The following is a 16,644-nucleotide window of genomic DNA, read 5'->3' on the forward strand; positions in this document are numbered from 1 at the left end:
GTTTTCAGTCTGAATAAATTTCGAGAAATCGTATCCTGAATTCACAGGAAAGAGATCCAACTTCTAGTTTCGGAAACGATCTCTCGAAATCATCAAACATGACATTATCTTGGACACCTCAAACTCAGTCTGCCCATACGACAGAAGACGAAGATGTCTGCTCGACGTGTTTCGAAGGTAAAACAATGGGATTCCCAACTGTTTCTGTCTGAACTCAATATATGTTTGATTACAATCCTTTTGTGGTCTTTGGAGATAGATTATACAGACAAGAATCCCAAGGCACATCTAAAATGTGGCCACATTTTCCACCGTAAATGCATTTATGAATGGATGGAGAAAAGTGAAGCCTGTCCCTTCTGTGCCAATGTACGTATACATACACATATATACATATATACACACATATTTATATACATGTGTGGATATAGTTAATTATTCTGGAAACTCGATGTTTGCAGAAGATGCTCTTCTCGGAGACATGAAATGTCAAGGCTAAATGTGAAGCTTTATTTGTCACTTTTAGTTTCTGATATGTTTTCTCAGAAAAATCTAATTTAATTTTTCTGTCTTAGCTTTATGACATATATATATTATTAAAGATATGTACACCAATTTCATAAAATATAATATTCATTCGTGTATACTAATGCAAATCCCATTTATATTGTTAATAACAACAAAAAAATTGAGATTAAACCTTATGGTTATTATAATGATAACTCAATAGACAGACATTCAAATAATTGCAATTATATAATAGGACGATAAAGATTGGAGAAATTTTGTTTTCCCACATTGTTGTCGTACATAGTGCCAAAAGCAAGAGCTTAGGAAGAAGCTTGCTACTTATAAATGCGAATTAAGACTTACATATAAATAATTATATAGGTAAAAATGTAACAGATAGTCATAATAAATTATGGCTATTTGCTATTATTATACTACATATATATATAGATATAGATTATTATGTGAAACAGCCAAGGTTGCAATTGAAAATGGGTTCAAGAGTCAGATCGAGATCGTTCCTCCTCAGCTCAGAAGGATCTTCTTGGTACATTCCACTGCATCACAATGATATACAATAAAGGTTTATTATTCACATACATTTTTATACATATATGATATATATACTAAACACTTCATCCAATCGGTCAGAACCGGTTATCAATAGCTCTACGAAACATACCCTATGATATATATATCTTAAATATAAACATAGAGTTAAGTACAGAATCAATTTTAACACATTGACACAAGATGTAACTTATTATCTGCACTTAATATGTATGATTCTATATGTAATATATCCGGTTAGATAGATAAAGGGAAGTGACCTAATAACAGAAGCTAGGATGGTCATTTTAGATTTCGGTTCGATTATATTTAGATACGAAAAAATTATAACTGTTCAATTTTAATATTGAATTCGGTTAGACTTGATTCGTATTGAAAAAAATACTCAGTTTCAAAGAAATTTCGGCTCGGGTTCGTTTTCTTCAATTAAAAATATTATAATCATTCAGTTTTTATATCGAGACCAATTACAATTACGGTTATGTTTTATTTGGTTGAAATAATTTCGGTTATTAACCAAATTGGCTATCCCTATGAACCATGACAAGATGAACATTACCCCATGTTGAGAAAAAGAGAAGCCTCGTGAGGGAACATGAAAGGGTGGTGCGGAGGAGGAGGAGGCGGTGCCACCGGCGGCTGAAAATTGTGGCCATGGCTCTGCTGCTCCCAGTGATCATGTTGCGCCTTTAGAATCTTCTCCCTCTCCTTGATCTACCAAATTTCCAGTTTCACACACATAACAAAGCATCACCAAACTTGTATCAAAATTTGTTTGTCAAGTAGAAGCATACATACATACATACATACATACATACATACACACACACACACACACATATGGTTGTTAAAATCCCAAGCCAACACATAAGTTTCCATTTGCCAGATTCAAAATGAATAACATATATATATATATATATATATATATTGTATACAATCATGCTGCTGTATAGTTTGGTGGCTTTTAAATATTCAGTCGAAAAATCCATATCAGTCAAAGTAGACAAGTCCCTCAACAGGCTTCATTGTGAAGATACTAATCAAGAGCAATAGGAAGCTATACAAAACATGCACATATAAGATTTTTTTATATACAAATTATAACACAGACCGAGACTGTGAAGGAGACGTTCCCTTATGATGATTGCTGCAATTTTATGAGATTTCAAATCGGAGTATTTCGACCAGGGAACAACCTTAATACTAACCGGACAAAACCCAGCTACGTGAAACCTGATGACTACACTAACCAAAGAGAATATTCTAACAAGAAGCTTTTTAAAGCATAAAAACGGACGTATCGAGAGATAGGTAATAGAGGTAGAATGTGTATAGTGGACGCAATAGTGGTATAACAGTGAGAAAAAGAGACGACACCTGCTTGGCAAGCATGCTGTTTTGCTCTTGTATCGCCTTCTCCTGTCATTTCCCAAACGGCACGATTGTTAGCTCTGCCGTACGTATTCTACACGCTGTTTTCATATTCATACAACCTGTAACGGACTAGTATCTTATATATATATATATATATATGTATATATGTATATATAACCAAGACAATAATCAAGAAGTGGCGTTATTACCACTTGAACTGGAAGAAACAGTAAACGAATCCGCTTGAACAAATGAATGTGAACACAATTTAGTGCTCTTGATCGATTATATATATATTTGTCTCTCCCGAACACTATTGTCCACGTAATTGTGTTCTTTTGATGTCACATATATGTAACATGCATTCTAAATATGTATGTAACATGCCCACACGCGTACTTGGGATTCGAATTGAGAGATGAAGTGATTTTTTTCTAACCTTCCTCTGCAGCTCGTTGATGGACTCGGACATGAGTTGATTCTGCATATAACCCAATCAACGTTAACTCTTGTCTTACACAAGACATGGACCGTTTCTATATATGTATAACAAGACCACACCCTCTATATATAACGACTTCGATATGTTGATATCAAACTAAATATATTCTTATGTTTTGTTTTATTTGAAAAAGGAAGAATATTTACAAAAAAAAAAAGAGAAGAAAGAATGTTTAGGCATATATACCTTTCTAGAACGGATGTGCTTAAGAGAAGTATCCAGCTGCTGCTCAAGATTCTGAAGTTCCTTGAGGCTCATTGAGTCCAAGTCTTCTCCCAGGTAATGCCTGCAATTGATGAAATCATATAGATTTATATATTAAAAACAATAATATATGTGTGTATGTATTGGTGAGTATACCTTAGGTTTTTCTCCAGAAGCTCAATCTTAGCCTTAAGCCTGTAAAACTCCATGGTCCAGTTCCCCTGCACCTTACAACGTTTCGCATGTAAGCGATATACGGAACCAATCATTTTTCATGGATGCGATTGATTAGTTGAAGACATGCATGCATATGTGTATATATATATATATATGTATACACATGCTTTGACAGGGAAAAAAAACCCCAGAAAGATCCGCTCAGTATACGTTGGATGGAAAATATACATTTATGTCAGCGTCAGGAGCAACAAGCTGTCTCTCGGCGTAATTGTACCTCTCATAGCGTTCAAGAATCTTCTCCATGCTGTTTTTTTTTTCTCAACACAAACTAGGGTTAGCTTCCACACAAAGCATGCACATTTATATATTATGAACATATGAATACACTATGTACATATATACGGGCAAACTATTTCTTTTTCATTTACAAGAATCAAAACTAATAAATTTTATAAATAAACCATATTAGACACCATGAATTAGCCATATGCATTATTTTTCTTCTCGGGTAAAATCAAAGACCTACACACTTCACACAAGGGGCTTGCAATTTAACAGACTATATAACTGGCTGTACCAAGAGAACAATAGTTCTGTTCTGCTAGAACCAAGTTTCCTTCTGCATTTTGAACCTTAACATGAAAGTGAAGTTAGTGTTCTTTTAGACATCTAATGTACTTGTAGAGATACATTAAACGAGCACAAGACATCTTTTCCTTAACCATGGGGTGGTATGTTTAACTCTCTAGCAAACTTACTTACGGAGAGGAATACGACTTTTCTAGTATTGAAGTTCTGCTAAAACCGTTTAGATTCAATTGAAAACCCTTAAAATCCATTTTTTTAAAACTATATTTTCAAGAACATGTTGGGTATGCATCAAATATATATATACAACCTGTAAATAAAATATGTATCTGACTTAAACTCTATTTTACGAATTAGAAGTCAGGGTCGTATTGTAGAAACCCTAAGTCTAAATCTAGGTCTTAGTTAGTAAAAAAAAACTCTGCCAAAATCTGTGTAATGCAAAGAAAACATCGTATACCCTAAAAATGAAAATAAAAGAGAGAGCGGTGAAGATATATATATATATTTTCTAATGAATGAGATGTATTTGTACATGCCTTTTACCCAAACAAAATATATCGCCATGAAAATAAACGATAGTTCGGTGCCTAACCCTAGGGACAGAACACCTTATAATATATATATATATATAGTGAAATCATTACGACTAGCTACCAATACGTGTAAATTGAATACAAGATCTAGCTTCATCAATTTTCAATTACCTATGTTTGAAACGACATATATTATACTAAATATTATAAATATCATAATTATTTAACCGAATGTTTTTTAAGTGTTAAAAATAATGAACAGCTGTTGAACCTAGATTTTACCATTGGTAAGAAGAAGATCATAGGAATGAGTCATTCCCTTTTCATCGATCCCCAAAGGTCAAAGACTCCCTACTCAGATGTGACTTACCCAGCTTCAATTTCTCTATACCTCTATATAAAATATTCAAATAAAAAAAAAAGATTTTTTTTCTATATTTAATCTTTACTTTTATATGTGTACTCATCTTGTGGTTGTATTAAGCTATTAACCTCTAGATTTGCTATCATTTTGAATGGAACAAATATCACAGAAACATTAGGATAATGTTAACATATCGGAGTAAAAGGAGAAAACAAGAACCCTAATCCAAGGGCGTATCCATCTGAACTGTGTTCCCGAGTTAGGGAGGGTTAAAATTGACATATAAAGCTTGTGATCTTTTTATGCATATCTCTTTAATTTGTAAATCAAATGTTGCATGCAATCAATTTTCTATTAAACAGTTTACATTTTGTCAAACCAAACAGAAAACATAAAAGTGGTTCTAGGGTTCACTTAACCCCTGCTAGCCCTAAAACCTCCCTGTTTTTTAATTAATTAGCATAAACAAGTAGACATATATTCCTCTACGTAGAAAAGCAAGATTTTGGCAGTCATTAGCAAGTTAATCTCAAGCCCTACGTGCTACAAATCTAGCAATTTTTAGCAAGGATTTTGGTGAAACTGTTTAAAGGGTCATTGAAACCCTTTACCTTAAACAGAAGGATCACCAGGGAGAAAAGCAGTATCGAAGAAAACCCTAATTAGGGTTTATCAAAACAAACAAGAAAACAACTTTACCAGAAATGAATAAACAAAAGGGAGAAAATCAAGATGTATAATTATTACCAAGAATCAGTAGAGTACTCGAACAATTTCCCTTTATGGGAGAAGACAATAAGAGCAACTTCGGCATCACAAAGAACAGAGATCTCATTAGCCTTCTTCAAAAGACCTGCCCTTCTTTTCGAGAATGTCACTTGTCTATTGATCTTATTCTCTATCCTCTTCAGCTGAACCCTTCCTCTTCCCATTTTTTTTTTAAATTTCCCCTGAAAATCTAAAAGACACAATCTTTTCTTTTCCTACTTTCTCTAAAAGAACCAAACAAACGAGCCCCAAGAAGAAGTAGAAACTACAAGAGAAAGGGAAAGGAAAAGAAAGAAAGAGAGAGAGAGCTCAGGTTTTCATGTGATCCAAACGGGAAAGTATTTCTCTTTTCTTTTTTAAAACTGATGCCGCAGTGTTTTGTGGAGCTCATTTCACTCTTTATTTATGGAGAAATTGGGAAAGGCGGTTTAGGGAAAGTTAAAGCCGGTTTTAGTAGGAAACCAGAGTAGTTTTTTAAGGATGTGCTGTCGACTTCTCATTGGTCCGACTGTACCATTGTAGGGTCCACCTTTTATTTTTTAACGTCAAATTAAAAGAGTAAAAAAAAAACCAACAGTAGCGAGAGATTTGGGTCTCGTGAAGAGAACTTGGGTCAGTGACAAGTAACGTGGTACGGACTACGGAGCTTCCACAAGTGTCACCTTAGCTTTGCGTTGACGGCGGAGATTGCTCTATTGATCTCCCAAGTTTGATCAAAGCCAATGAAATTTTATTTATAAATTTTATTGGTTGTTTTTGTGAGAAAGCTGTGGCGAAAGCAACTGTAGAGGGTTTAATGCTGCAACAGTGAAGTACAATTAGACCTTTCTTGCTACAGCCTAAAATAAAAAAAACAATTCTTTTTTATTTTTCAGTCGGTAGATTTGCATATCTAATTGTATGAAAAACGACAAAATAAAAGAATATTACCGTGAAAATATCCTTATATTTAAAATATTTTCCAATGATGTGTTACAAAATGTGATGATGTTGTTTACATTGGTTATGCCTGATATATATATGGCAATCAACTCTCCAAAGTTAGATATTTATTCTGTACAACACGTCCAGTTCAAGGCTACGAGACATTTTTTTGTTGTTAATTTGTATTTTTGTTTTTGTCAAAGATTGGTATTTCATTTACTTTCAAAACTATACAAAGGTTTGTCAAAACTGTAATTGGTATTTGTATTGATAGAAGAAGATTTACGAGAGATGTTTTTATAACTTGAAAGTTCATCGAACCTTTGGTCAGATTATATCTTCGAGCGGACCGGAAAAATCAATGTGAATGTCACTCCTCAAATGAGTATTCGAATCCGGTTTGGGAGGGAGTTTTGATTCTTTTTCTTTACGGATTGAGCTACTCAATCTTTTTTTTTTGGATAACCGGGTTTCCTGTACCGAGGCCCAGACTAATCCCGGGACCAGGAACCAGTCATGTGATTTGAATTATGCACTCCCTCTCCAGCCTGGGATTCGAACTCGGGACGGGACACGAGCTACTCAATCTTGGTTTATAAGATATGTTATAAGTGAACAAGAGATGTTTTGATGCATAGGTTTTTTTGTCTTTTGGATTCAGCTTATGCATGGTTCTAGGATTTTGAGTTTTTATGTTTATAGAAATCTCGTGTAAATGTATGTGTTTGTAGAAATCTGTATGGTTACATAAATTAAAATACAAAATTAGACGGTTACTGAAAAATGGTGTGTGAAAGAATTATTACGAATGTCTCACATTAAAAAAAAACTAGAAAAAAAATGAATTTTGAAAATCTTTGAAAACAACATGAAATTGTCTTCCACTTTCAAATTAAAAATGAACTTTTAAAATCTTTCCAAATTCTCATCAACCTGTTAAGTTGTTGAAGTCTAATGTGATTAATTGGAAATTTAACGAGACTGTCACGTCAGTATGTACAAACTATATCACAAAAGATTTCAAAAGAAGTATTTCTTAAATATAACATATATATACATATACATAAACAAGTGAATATAAAACAAAATATATGAGTTTAAAATATTGCTCTTATTTTTTAAATGAGATATCATTCTACTACTCCTAGACTCGAATGACAATTTTCCAGAAATTTATTGACACGGTTTTTTCTTGTTTTTATTTTTTCTAAAAAAGAAAAGTCCTGATGAACAAAACTTATTTTATAACAAGTTGTTAAATAACAAGTTTAGTGGGCTTTAGTCTTTACCCATTGTATTAAATATGAAAATTTAAAAAGAAAAAGAAATGTTGTGGCCCAACACCCATATCTCATAAAGAGGTTCTGGTAAACGGTACTGTAGAATTAGATGACTATTTGTACAGCTCATATTTATATTTTTATATACATACGTAAATACATATGTATTATTTTCCCAGAAAAAGTTCGTTTCTACATAACGTTTTTGGAGCCGTGTTCATGAGAAATCTACGTGTAAGAATTTGATTTTTTTTTTTTATAATTTTATATAATCTCCACTATATGTTCATGAGAAATCTACGTGTAAGAATTTGATTTTTTTTTTTTGCATCATGATATTATTTTATTCGCGTAAAACCACCGAAGAGAATCGGATACTTTTATAACCAAAACTATAGGTTGGGCCAAAAGTAATTCCGGAGGTAAAAGAGTAAACTCCCATTTTATTACCATATAGAGAAACACAAGTTCCAAGTAAAACATTCGAAAGGAAAAGAATCAAAACAAAAAAAAAATAGGGAAAAACTAAAAGAATCTAAAGCTCGTGGGTGGTGGTCTTAATACGTCATCCAATATTTATCCATTTCATCTCCACCCTTCCTTTTGCTCTTATTTCGCATCCTTTGTCCAATAATAATACGCCTTGTCCATTAAAGTTTGATAACTACTCCACTTGATGCCCTTTTCATACCATGTGGGTTCGTTATGTATGTATGTATGTATGTTTCCCTATTGATCATGTGTATGTAACTATATGATATATATAAATATTTATATAGCTAGATAATATGACATGATTATACGATAATATTGTTTAACACTGTCATACATAGAACTGTTGATCCGATTAACTTGCCGATTTTAGGATTGGATGCGAATTTTCCAACAATGAGCATTGAGTTATATGTTTAATGGATATGAGGTGTTCACCATTTAACAAAATGATTCTTTATTTGGCAGATGAATCTATCTTTTTTCTTTTATTTTAGGAGAATTTTAGTCGAACTAGAGTGAAGCACCTAACAGATCGTGGACGAGTGGTCAAGTTTGAGATAGGAGATAACTCCACCTTGAGGTTGAATGTTTGATTCCTGGCTGGTGGGGAGAGAGGTAATTTCTGGGTTTATATAATACATATACAAAGGGTGTTCCCGGACCGAAGGTTTACCTAGTCAGCTCGTCCGAAAGGTAGCAGCTAGGGATCCTCCATTATTAAAAAAAAAAAAAACTAGATTGAAGCAATTTTTTTGAATTTATTATAATTAATCACAATATATATATATATATATATATTGTATGTTTTGAATTTATTAGGGGTTATTACTCAATGGTCTGACGTGATAAATATAATTGTTAATTAATAGTTTCATATGTTTATTGTTAAAACTCTAATTAAAAATATATTATTAATGGAAATACCTATATAATATTGCTCTGCTAGGCAATAAGTCTGGTTTGGGATAATGCGAAATGAATGATTGTGACAACGAATTACATATGTGTAAGTGTCTAAATGTCAAGAAAATGCAAGACAAGTACAAAATAAAGTCGTGAACCGTAATAATCAATTTTTAATGTTTTATAGGATAGATTAATGGTATATATATGGTTGGGCTACAAATTCCTTGTATTGTCTAAGTAAAACATTTGAGTAATAAATTACTTATAATTTCATTTAAAACATTTGAAGTAGTCAAGATTAATTGATGTTTTCATTTAAAACATTTAAGTCAATTTTAATCGATTTATCATTGTCACCCATGTATGACATTTAAGCCTCCTCTCACTGGTGCCCCACAAAATTTGAGAGGACATGATATTTTTATTTTAGATATATGATGTTTCATATTATACTAATAAAATGTTTTTAAAATGTTTAAATTCTTTATTTTATTTTATTAGTGTTACTGTTCATTTTTTAATTTATATTTGAAAAAAGTTTTTCAAATTCACATGATTACTAATTAAACGTCCTGTTCATCATAGCCCTTAGTTTCAAAGCATGATGGACATGCATTTATTTTAGTAATTATGAGAATTATACATTATAACACTTAGTCAAGACTCAAGACTATGATTGCAATAGTGATAAATGATAAATTGCAGGTGAATTCAAATATAATTTCATCTTACAAACGATTTTACTTTATGGTATGGATGGAGTCTCTGAAGTTTTTAAAATTCAAAAACCAACAAAATTAATAATTAAGATTTTATAAATTTAATTTTTCTAAAAAATTAAAAATTACTTTAATGAAAAAATAAACCAAAAAATTCATTTTTTATTTACAAATATTATAAAAACTAAAAACCACATATCAAAATCTAAAATCCAAAAACCAAAAACTAAATCCAAAAACTCAAAATAAAAACTATAATCATTCATAAAAAAATTATAAATATCTAGCTTAATTACAGACTTAACAGTATAATGATCAAAAACATATTTATTTATTATTTTTTTTAAAGCATTGCCTCTTATTATAGGAAAAAGAATTCACTTCATCCAGACCTTTAAATATTTATTTTTCATATTTCCTTTTTTCTTTCTCGTTTTCGTTTCGTTGACCGTACTGATCGTATGACCCTCAAACTTACCATGCTATTATAAGATTTTGAGACCACGCGACCTTAAAATCATGAGATTTATGTGACTTTGAGTCTATAATATTCATGCAACTGTGAAACTCTGAAACTCATACAACTCTTAGCCAGTGAAACTCATGTGATTGTGAGACTAAGATGTATTCGACTCTAAAATTCATATGACTCTGAGATTGTGAGACTCTAAGACTCATGTGACTTTTAGACTATGAGACTCATACGATTGTGAGACCATGATATCTAAGTTATTTATAGACCCTAACTCATACGATCCGTACATTTTAAAATTATTTTATACGATCCTTCTGACTTAGTAATAACCTTAAACTTATTGTTCTACCACTCGATTTTCGCAACTCCAAAACTTTCTCTTTTCATATTTTATTTTGGTGATAAATAAGCATGTTGAAGAAGATGATACCCTAATTTTCTTCAAAATCACATCCTTTCTCTTGAAATCTCATATCTTCTCTTGCTTCCCTTCAAAATCGTTTGTCTTTCGCTTTCTGTCAAAATCTTGAAAATTAAAAATTATGAGCTGTTTTTTAGACTCCTTTGATAAATGAAAAGTTTTATTTTCCTCCATTTTTGTTGAAATTTTTTTACTATATAGAAAGAATAAATGAGGGACAGGTACGTTAAATGATGAGATTTTAATGAGAGATAAATGTTATTTTGTAGATTTTTTTATAAAAAAGAAATAGAGTTTGAGTAATATAATGGTTGAAGTCAAAATAGCGGGGGTATTTTTGGTATATTGCTTTAATAGAAAATAAATTGGTTAAAATCCAATTAAAAAACATATTTGTTTATAAAGTTTAAATAAATAAATTTCTAATAAGCAACTAGTTGAAATGGAATCCGAATATAACCCTTAAATGATATTTTTTTCATAATAAAAAATCATAAACCGAAAAAAACCAAGTTTTGGGCCCAAAAGCAAAATAAAAGGCCCAAATAAAAATAAAATCATGATGTCGTTTAGAGTTGCCCAAACAATCGAACCCATTGTGCCCTTAAGAGTCGTTTAAACATCAGTAAAATATACCACTCCAAATTAAGTTAAAAGTAAATTATTTTCTTTAACTTATTTTAGATTATAAAAAGCTAATTTCTTGATTGGAATTGTTGAACCTGGCTCGAAGTTTGGTAAGAAGCTGAATCAAGAAAAAACTCTAGAGTAATCAGAGGTTTACAAGGGACAAAATGATAAATGGCCGAGGTAGATGATAACCAAATTAATGACAACACGCGTGACACCTACGTGATCATCGTCTCCCTCAGTATAAAAATAGAGTAGGTGAACAACGATGAGATAATTCTGATATAACGATCGGTTTTTTTTAAAGTAAATTTAATTGGGGTTGATTAATAAAATTAAAAAGTTTAGAGAAAATTATTATTTTATAGGGATCTTTTAGTACCAAATAAAAGTTTATGAAAAAAATTTAAAAATTTATAAAAAAAATAGAGAATTAAATTGTAAATTCTTTTAGGTTTATTCTCTTATAACCCTAATTTTTTTACTTTTGCCGTCATTACTCTCCCTCTCTCCCTTTCTCTCACTCCCTCATCCTCTCTCAAGTACGCAGGTACATGTCCCCCCTCTCTCTCTCATCATCTCTCTCATATATGGGTGCACCTCTTCATTTATTTTACTTTTTATATTATTATTAAATATCATCATCATCACCATCTTCACCGTAATTCTTCTTCTTCCTCTAATTATTATTATTATTATTATTATTATTATTATTATTATTATTATTATTATAATCATCATTATTATTGCTATCGTTATTATTATAATAATTATTACTCTTTCTCTCCGTATTACGTATTAAATCTTTTCGATTCTATAATTCCAATTAAAAAAATGATGATGATTTAATTGTGTATAATTATAATTAAGATTATTATATATTAAATAATTATAGGTGAAGAAAATTTCAAGGTTGTTGAACCCGAGATCGAGGAGTAGAGCGAATCTTTCGGATTCATCGTTTAGATCGAGGTGAGAGAACTCGACAGAACTCCTCTTTCTTCTATTCTCTTAGACATGATGATAGAAAATATAGATATCATGCGGTTAGGACTTTAGAATATACACCTTAAATTTTTTTGTGAATTTATTATGTATGTTGATTGATGATTGATGATTGATGAATGATGATTAACGATTGATGATTGGTGAATAATGAATGATGATTGATGATTGATAAATTTCTGTTGAGTGATTATGGTTCATGACGTACATGTTATGTGATGACATTTCTTAATAGATTATTAGATCGTTAGAATGAGTTAAACTTTTGATATTAACTAAATTTTGGCATGATGTTTGGAAAGATGAGAAAAGTAAAGAACTGAGTTAGGGACTAGAATGTGACCTCAGACTGTGCTAAAAATATTTTAAAAGTGAGTTTTGAGACCATGGCACGACGGCGATCCGTATGTGATGCTATGATAACAACCTGGGCATGGCAACGATCCATGTGGAGTGATAACTTCGACTACGGCGGCGATCCGTAGAGAGTTATTGCTATTAGTTGAGTTTTGAGGCCATGGTACAGCAGGGATCCGTATGTGATGGCGGGCATGACAGCGATCCATGTGGAGTGGTAATCCCGATTACGGCGGCGATCCATAGAGGGTTATTACTATTGGTCATGTTTTGATAACCCCGACTACGACAGTGATCTGTAGAGGGTTATAACGATATTTTTGGTTTTGTTTTATAAAAAGAGTTTTAAGCTAAGTCTGAAGGGTACTGAATGGTCCTAGAGTTTGGACTCGTTTTAAAGAATCGAACAAAGAAAAGTTAGGAGAAGAACGTGAAACGATAGATTGAGTTTTGTTTGAGTTGAATGTTGATTGGATTTGTTTTCTATTTGATTGTCTATTCTGGGTACGGAGGCGAGGTTTATAGTCTTGCAACCTTACTGAGCTATTCACATAGCTTACCCCTTACTTTTTCTCCACAGGTGAAAGGTGAAGCAGATTATTTTGGTTGGATTCGATAGTTTGCTAGAAAGACGAAGATTTAGAATTTCTATTTTCTTTATTCAATTTATTCATGAAATTAATATTCAGACTTAAGTTATTGAAATTCATTGTTTTAAACTTCCGCTGTAGAGTCTGATTTTGATGGTTGATTTTAGAATAAATCGGATTTTTTTATAATCCAAGTGACGTTAAGTTATTGAAATTCATTGTTTTAAACTTCCGCTGTAGAGTCTGATTTTGATGGTTGATTTTAGAATAAATCGGATTTTTTTATAATCCAAGTGACGATTCAACGATATCCGAAATACCGGATTTTGGATCGTTACAAATGGTATCAGAGCCCAATCTTTCCATCGGACTTTAAGAATAATCCTTATCTTGCAGTAAAGACTTAGTTCATGGTAATACAACCATTCTAATAGAGTTTTGTCATAATGTGAACGAGGATGACATGGTTATGGACGAGGATGTCCAATCCTAAAGGATGGGAGATATATCTTCTGAAAGAAGTATTAGTAAGTTAGAGCACAAAAGAAGATGACAGTGTGACTTATTCACATCCAACAAGGACATCGCACAATGAAAGAATAAGTGAAAATTCAATTAGTTATCTAGATATGGAAATATGAGATGTTGTAGTTGGAGATCTTAAGGATTAAGAAGTTCATAAGGGGACTTTGTTATTCTCTCAAGGTAAAGTTAGAACTTCTTTTTAATCAATTCAATGTCAGAAATAGTGGATATGGATGGTCGAAATGAGAAAACATCACGTGAGATCAAGACATCGACGTCTTGTCCATGATTATAAAAGTAAGGGAAAGGTTTTTATGCACTCTTCTGTAGTTGAGACTTCGATGTACTTACGAGGTGGAAAGCGAAATTTAGACGAATGTAGGTTGCTCTTCATCACTTGTTACTGTTGTAGAAAGGTTTGATTTTACTGGAGTGTATATTTGGAGTTGAAAAGGGAAGCACCTAAAAGGATAGAACAAAGACCACCGCCACAACTACCAGCTTGTAAGAGACAAGTAGAGAATTCTAAAGTCTATACAATAGGAATTAAGAAGCAAGATGGAAAAGAAACAACAGTAATCATAGATACGTTTTGGTAAAGAGGCGACATATGATTTTATTTCGCCTACATAGATCGTATGAAGATTGCACATAATATTAATGGTGGTATAGTATTGGTCCATACTCCTAGCGATGAGAAAATGAGATCAAAAGGACTTCTTTGTGATGGATCGGTGATTATTGGTATACATGACTTACCTATTGATCTGATAGTGGTACCAATCAAAGGATACGATGTGATTTTGGATATGGATTGGTTATCAAGTCATCGAGCTCACTTGGATTGTAAGAGAGGTAGAGTTCATTTTGAACAAGAGGGATCCTTGGTACTAGAGTTTGAGGGTGTAAGAAAGACTTCAAGTTTGCCTTTTTTTCAGCCGTGCGGATAACCCGGCTAATTCAACAAGGAGTGAGGCATATTTGACAGTAATAGAATTAAACGGACCGGAAAAATCAAGTAGACTAGAAGATATAGTGGTTGTTAAAGATTTTCCTGATGTTTTTTTCCGGAAGATCTACATGGAATACCTCCTCTAAGAGAGATATCTTTTCCTATTGAGTTGAAACAGGGAGTTGAACCTATCTCTAGAGCCCCTTATCGTATGACTGCTTCAGAAATGGCTGAGTTAAAGAATCAATTGGTGGAGTTGATTGGAAAAGGTTTTATAAGACCTAGCACTTCTTCTTGGGGTGCTCCTGTACTATTTGTTAAGAAGAAAGATGGGAGTATGAGATTATGCATCGATTATCGAGGATTGAATCAGGTAACAATAAAGAACAAATATCCACTTCCAATAATTGATGAGCTATATGACCAACTTCAAGGTGCTAGCTGGTTTTCGAAGATTGATTTACGATCAGGTTACCACCAGATACGTGTTCTAGATGATGATATAAAGAAAATTGCTTTCAGAACAAGGTGTGGACATTTTGAATTTGTTGTCATGCCATTTGGACTTACTAATGCACCTGCAGTTTTTATGGAGTTGATGAACACAACATTCATGGATTATTTAGACGGGTTTGTTATCATCTTCATTGATGACATCCTTGTGTATTCCAAATCTCGCGAGGATCATATGATACATTTGGAGAAGGTGTTAAAACACTTAAGGAGAGAAAAATTATATGCAAAGCTGAGTAAGTGTGACTTTTGGATGCAAGAGGTAGGATTTTTGGGGCATGTGGTGTCTGCGGAAGGAGTGAAAGTAGATCCGTCCAAAGTGTCGACTATACTTGATTGGGTGAGACCGTCTAATGCCACAGAGATCCGAAGCTTCCTCAAATTGGCTGGGTATTACAGGAAGTTTGTAAAGGATTTTGCCAACCTGTCTAAGCCATTGACGAGACTGACATGAAAAGGTGTGAAGTTTAAATGGGACCAAAAATGCGAGATAAGTTTTGAAGAATTGAAGAAGTGATTGATACTGTTGGGTTTCCTAGGATCTCTAGAGTGACTCCTATTCCTAAGAGATCGATTCTAGGATTTGCGCAGCGGATGTAAAACAAAAATTTTATGAAACCCTATAACCATGCTTCTTATGAATCGTAGAAAAGTAAGAACGCTTACCTCAATCGATCTGGGGCATGTATCAATTGAAGAGCTCGTTCGATCACGAAAGGGAGGAAGAATACCTCGCCCTCTACATGTATCCACACCTCGGGATGGATTCCAACGATTGGAACTTGTCTGCTAGGACCCGAATCGGCTATTCGGTTTTGTGCTTCGAGAAAACGGGACTTCGATCACATTTCGAACCTCTTGGATCTCACCAAAAGTCTGTCAAAAGTGTTCTAAAGTCGACCATCATTCATTAGGGTTTAATCTCCTTCTTATAAAGTGATTTAATCCTAATTTCGGTTTAATTTTCGAAAAACCCGAAGCCCGGAACGGACGGTCCAGAAATGCACGTGGACCGTCCGTTCCGGCTATGCAGAACGGACGGTCTGCGTCACGTGGACCATCCGTTCCAGACCTTATGGAACGGACAGTCCGTTCTGGACCGTCGGGTCTGGACCTGGCGGATCGTCGGGTTTGGCCTTTCCGGTCCGTCCGTTCCAGGCCCTTTTGTCTTCGTTTTTCCGTCATTTTCTCGTGCATTTTTGTCCTTCCCTGCGTATGTGACCCTGTAGGCTCATTCGATATGGCAGTATAACCCG

General features: G+C 33.1%; 2 protein-coding genes across 2 annotated transcripts; one reads left to right on the forward strand and one right to left on the reverse strand.

Annotated features, from left to right (window-relative positions):
- Positions 1-746: 746 nt before the first annotated feature.
- LOC104822893 (floral homeotic protein APETALA 1-like) lies at positions 747-5,981 on the reverse strand. Its single transcript, XM_010554249.2, has 8 exons — positions 5,576-5,981; positions 3,566-3,644; positions 3,317-3,381; positions 3,143-3,242; positions 2,894-2,935; positions 2,458-2,499; positions 1,640-1,794; positions 747-1,067 (listed from the first exon to the last, which is right to left on the reverse strand). The coding sequence occupies exons 1-8, from the start codon at positions 5,758-5,760 to the stop codon at positions 971-973; spliced, it is 765 nt and encodes a 254-aa protein (XP_010552551.1). The 5' UTR covers positions 5,761-5,981; the 3' UTR covers positions 747-970.
- Positions 5,982-15,101: 9,120 nt separating this feature from the next.
- LOC109117062 (RNA-directed DNA polymerase homolog) lies at positions 15,102-15,842 on the forward strand. Its single transcript, XM_019203599.1, has one exon. It carries the CDS (start codon positions 15,102-15,104, stop codon positions 15,840-15,842), a length of 741 nt encoding a protein of 246 aa, XP_019059144.1.
- Positions 15,843-16,644: the final 802 nt, after the last annotated feature.

This window comes from Tarenaya hassleriana, unplaced genomic scaffold (genome assembly GCF_000463585.1).
Source record: "Tarenaya hassleriana unplaced genomic scaffold, ASM46358v1 Cleome39, whole genome shotgun sequence".
Lineage (NCBI taxonomy): Eukaryota > Viridiplantae > Streptophyta > Magnoliopsida > Brassicales > Cleomaceae > Tarenaya > Tarenaya hassleriana.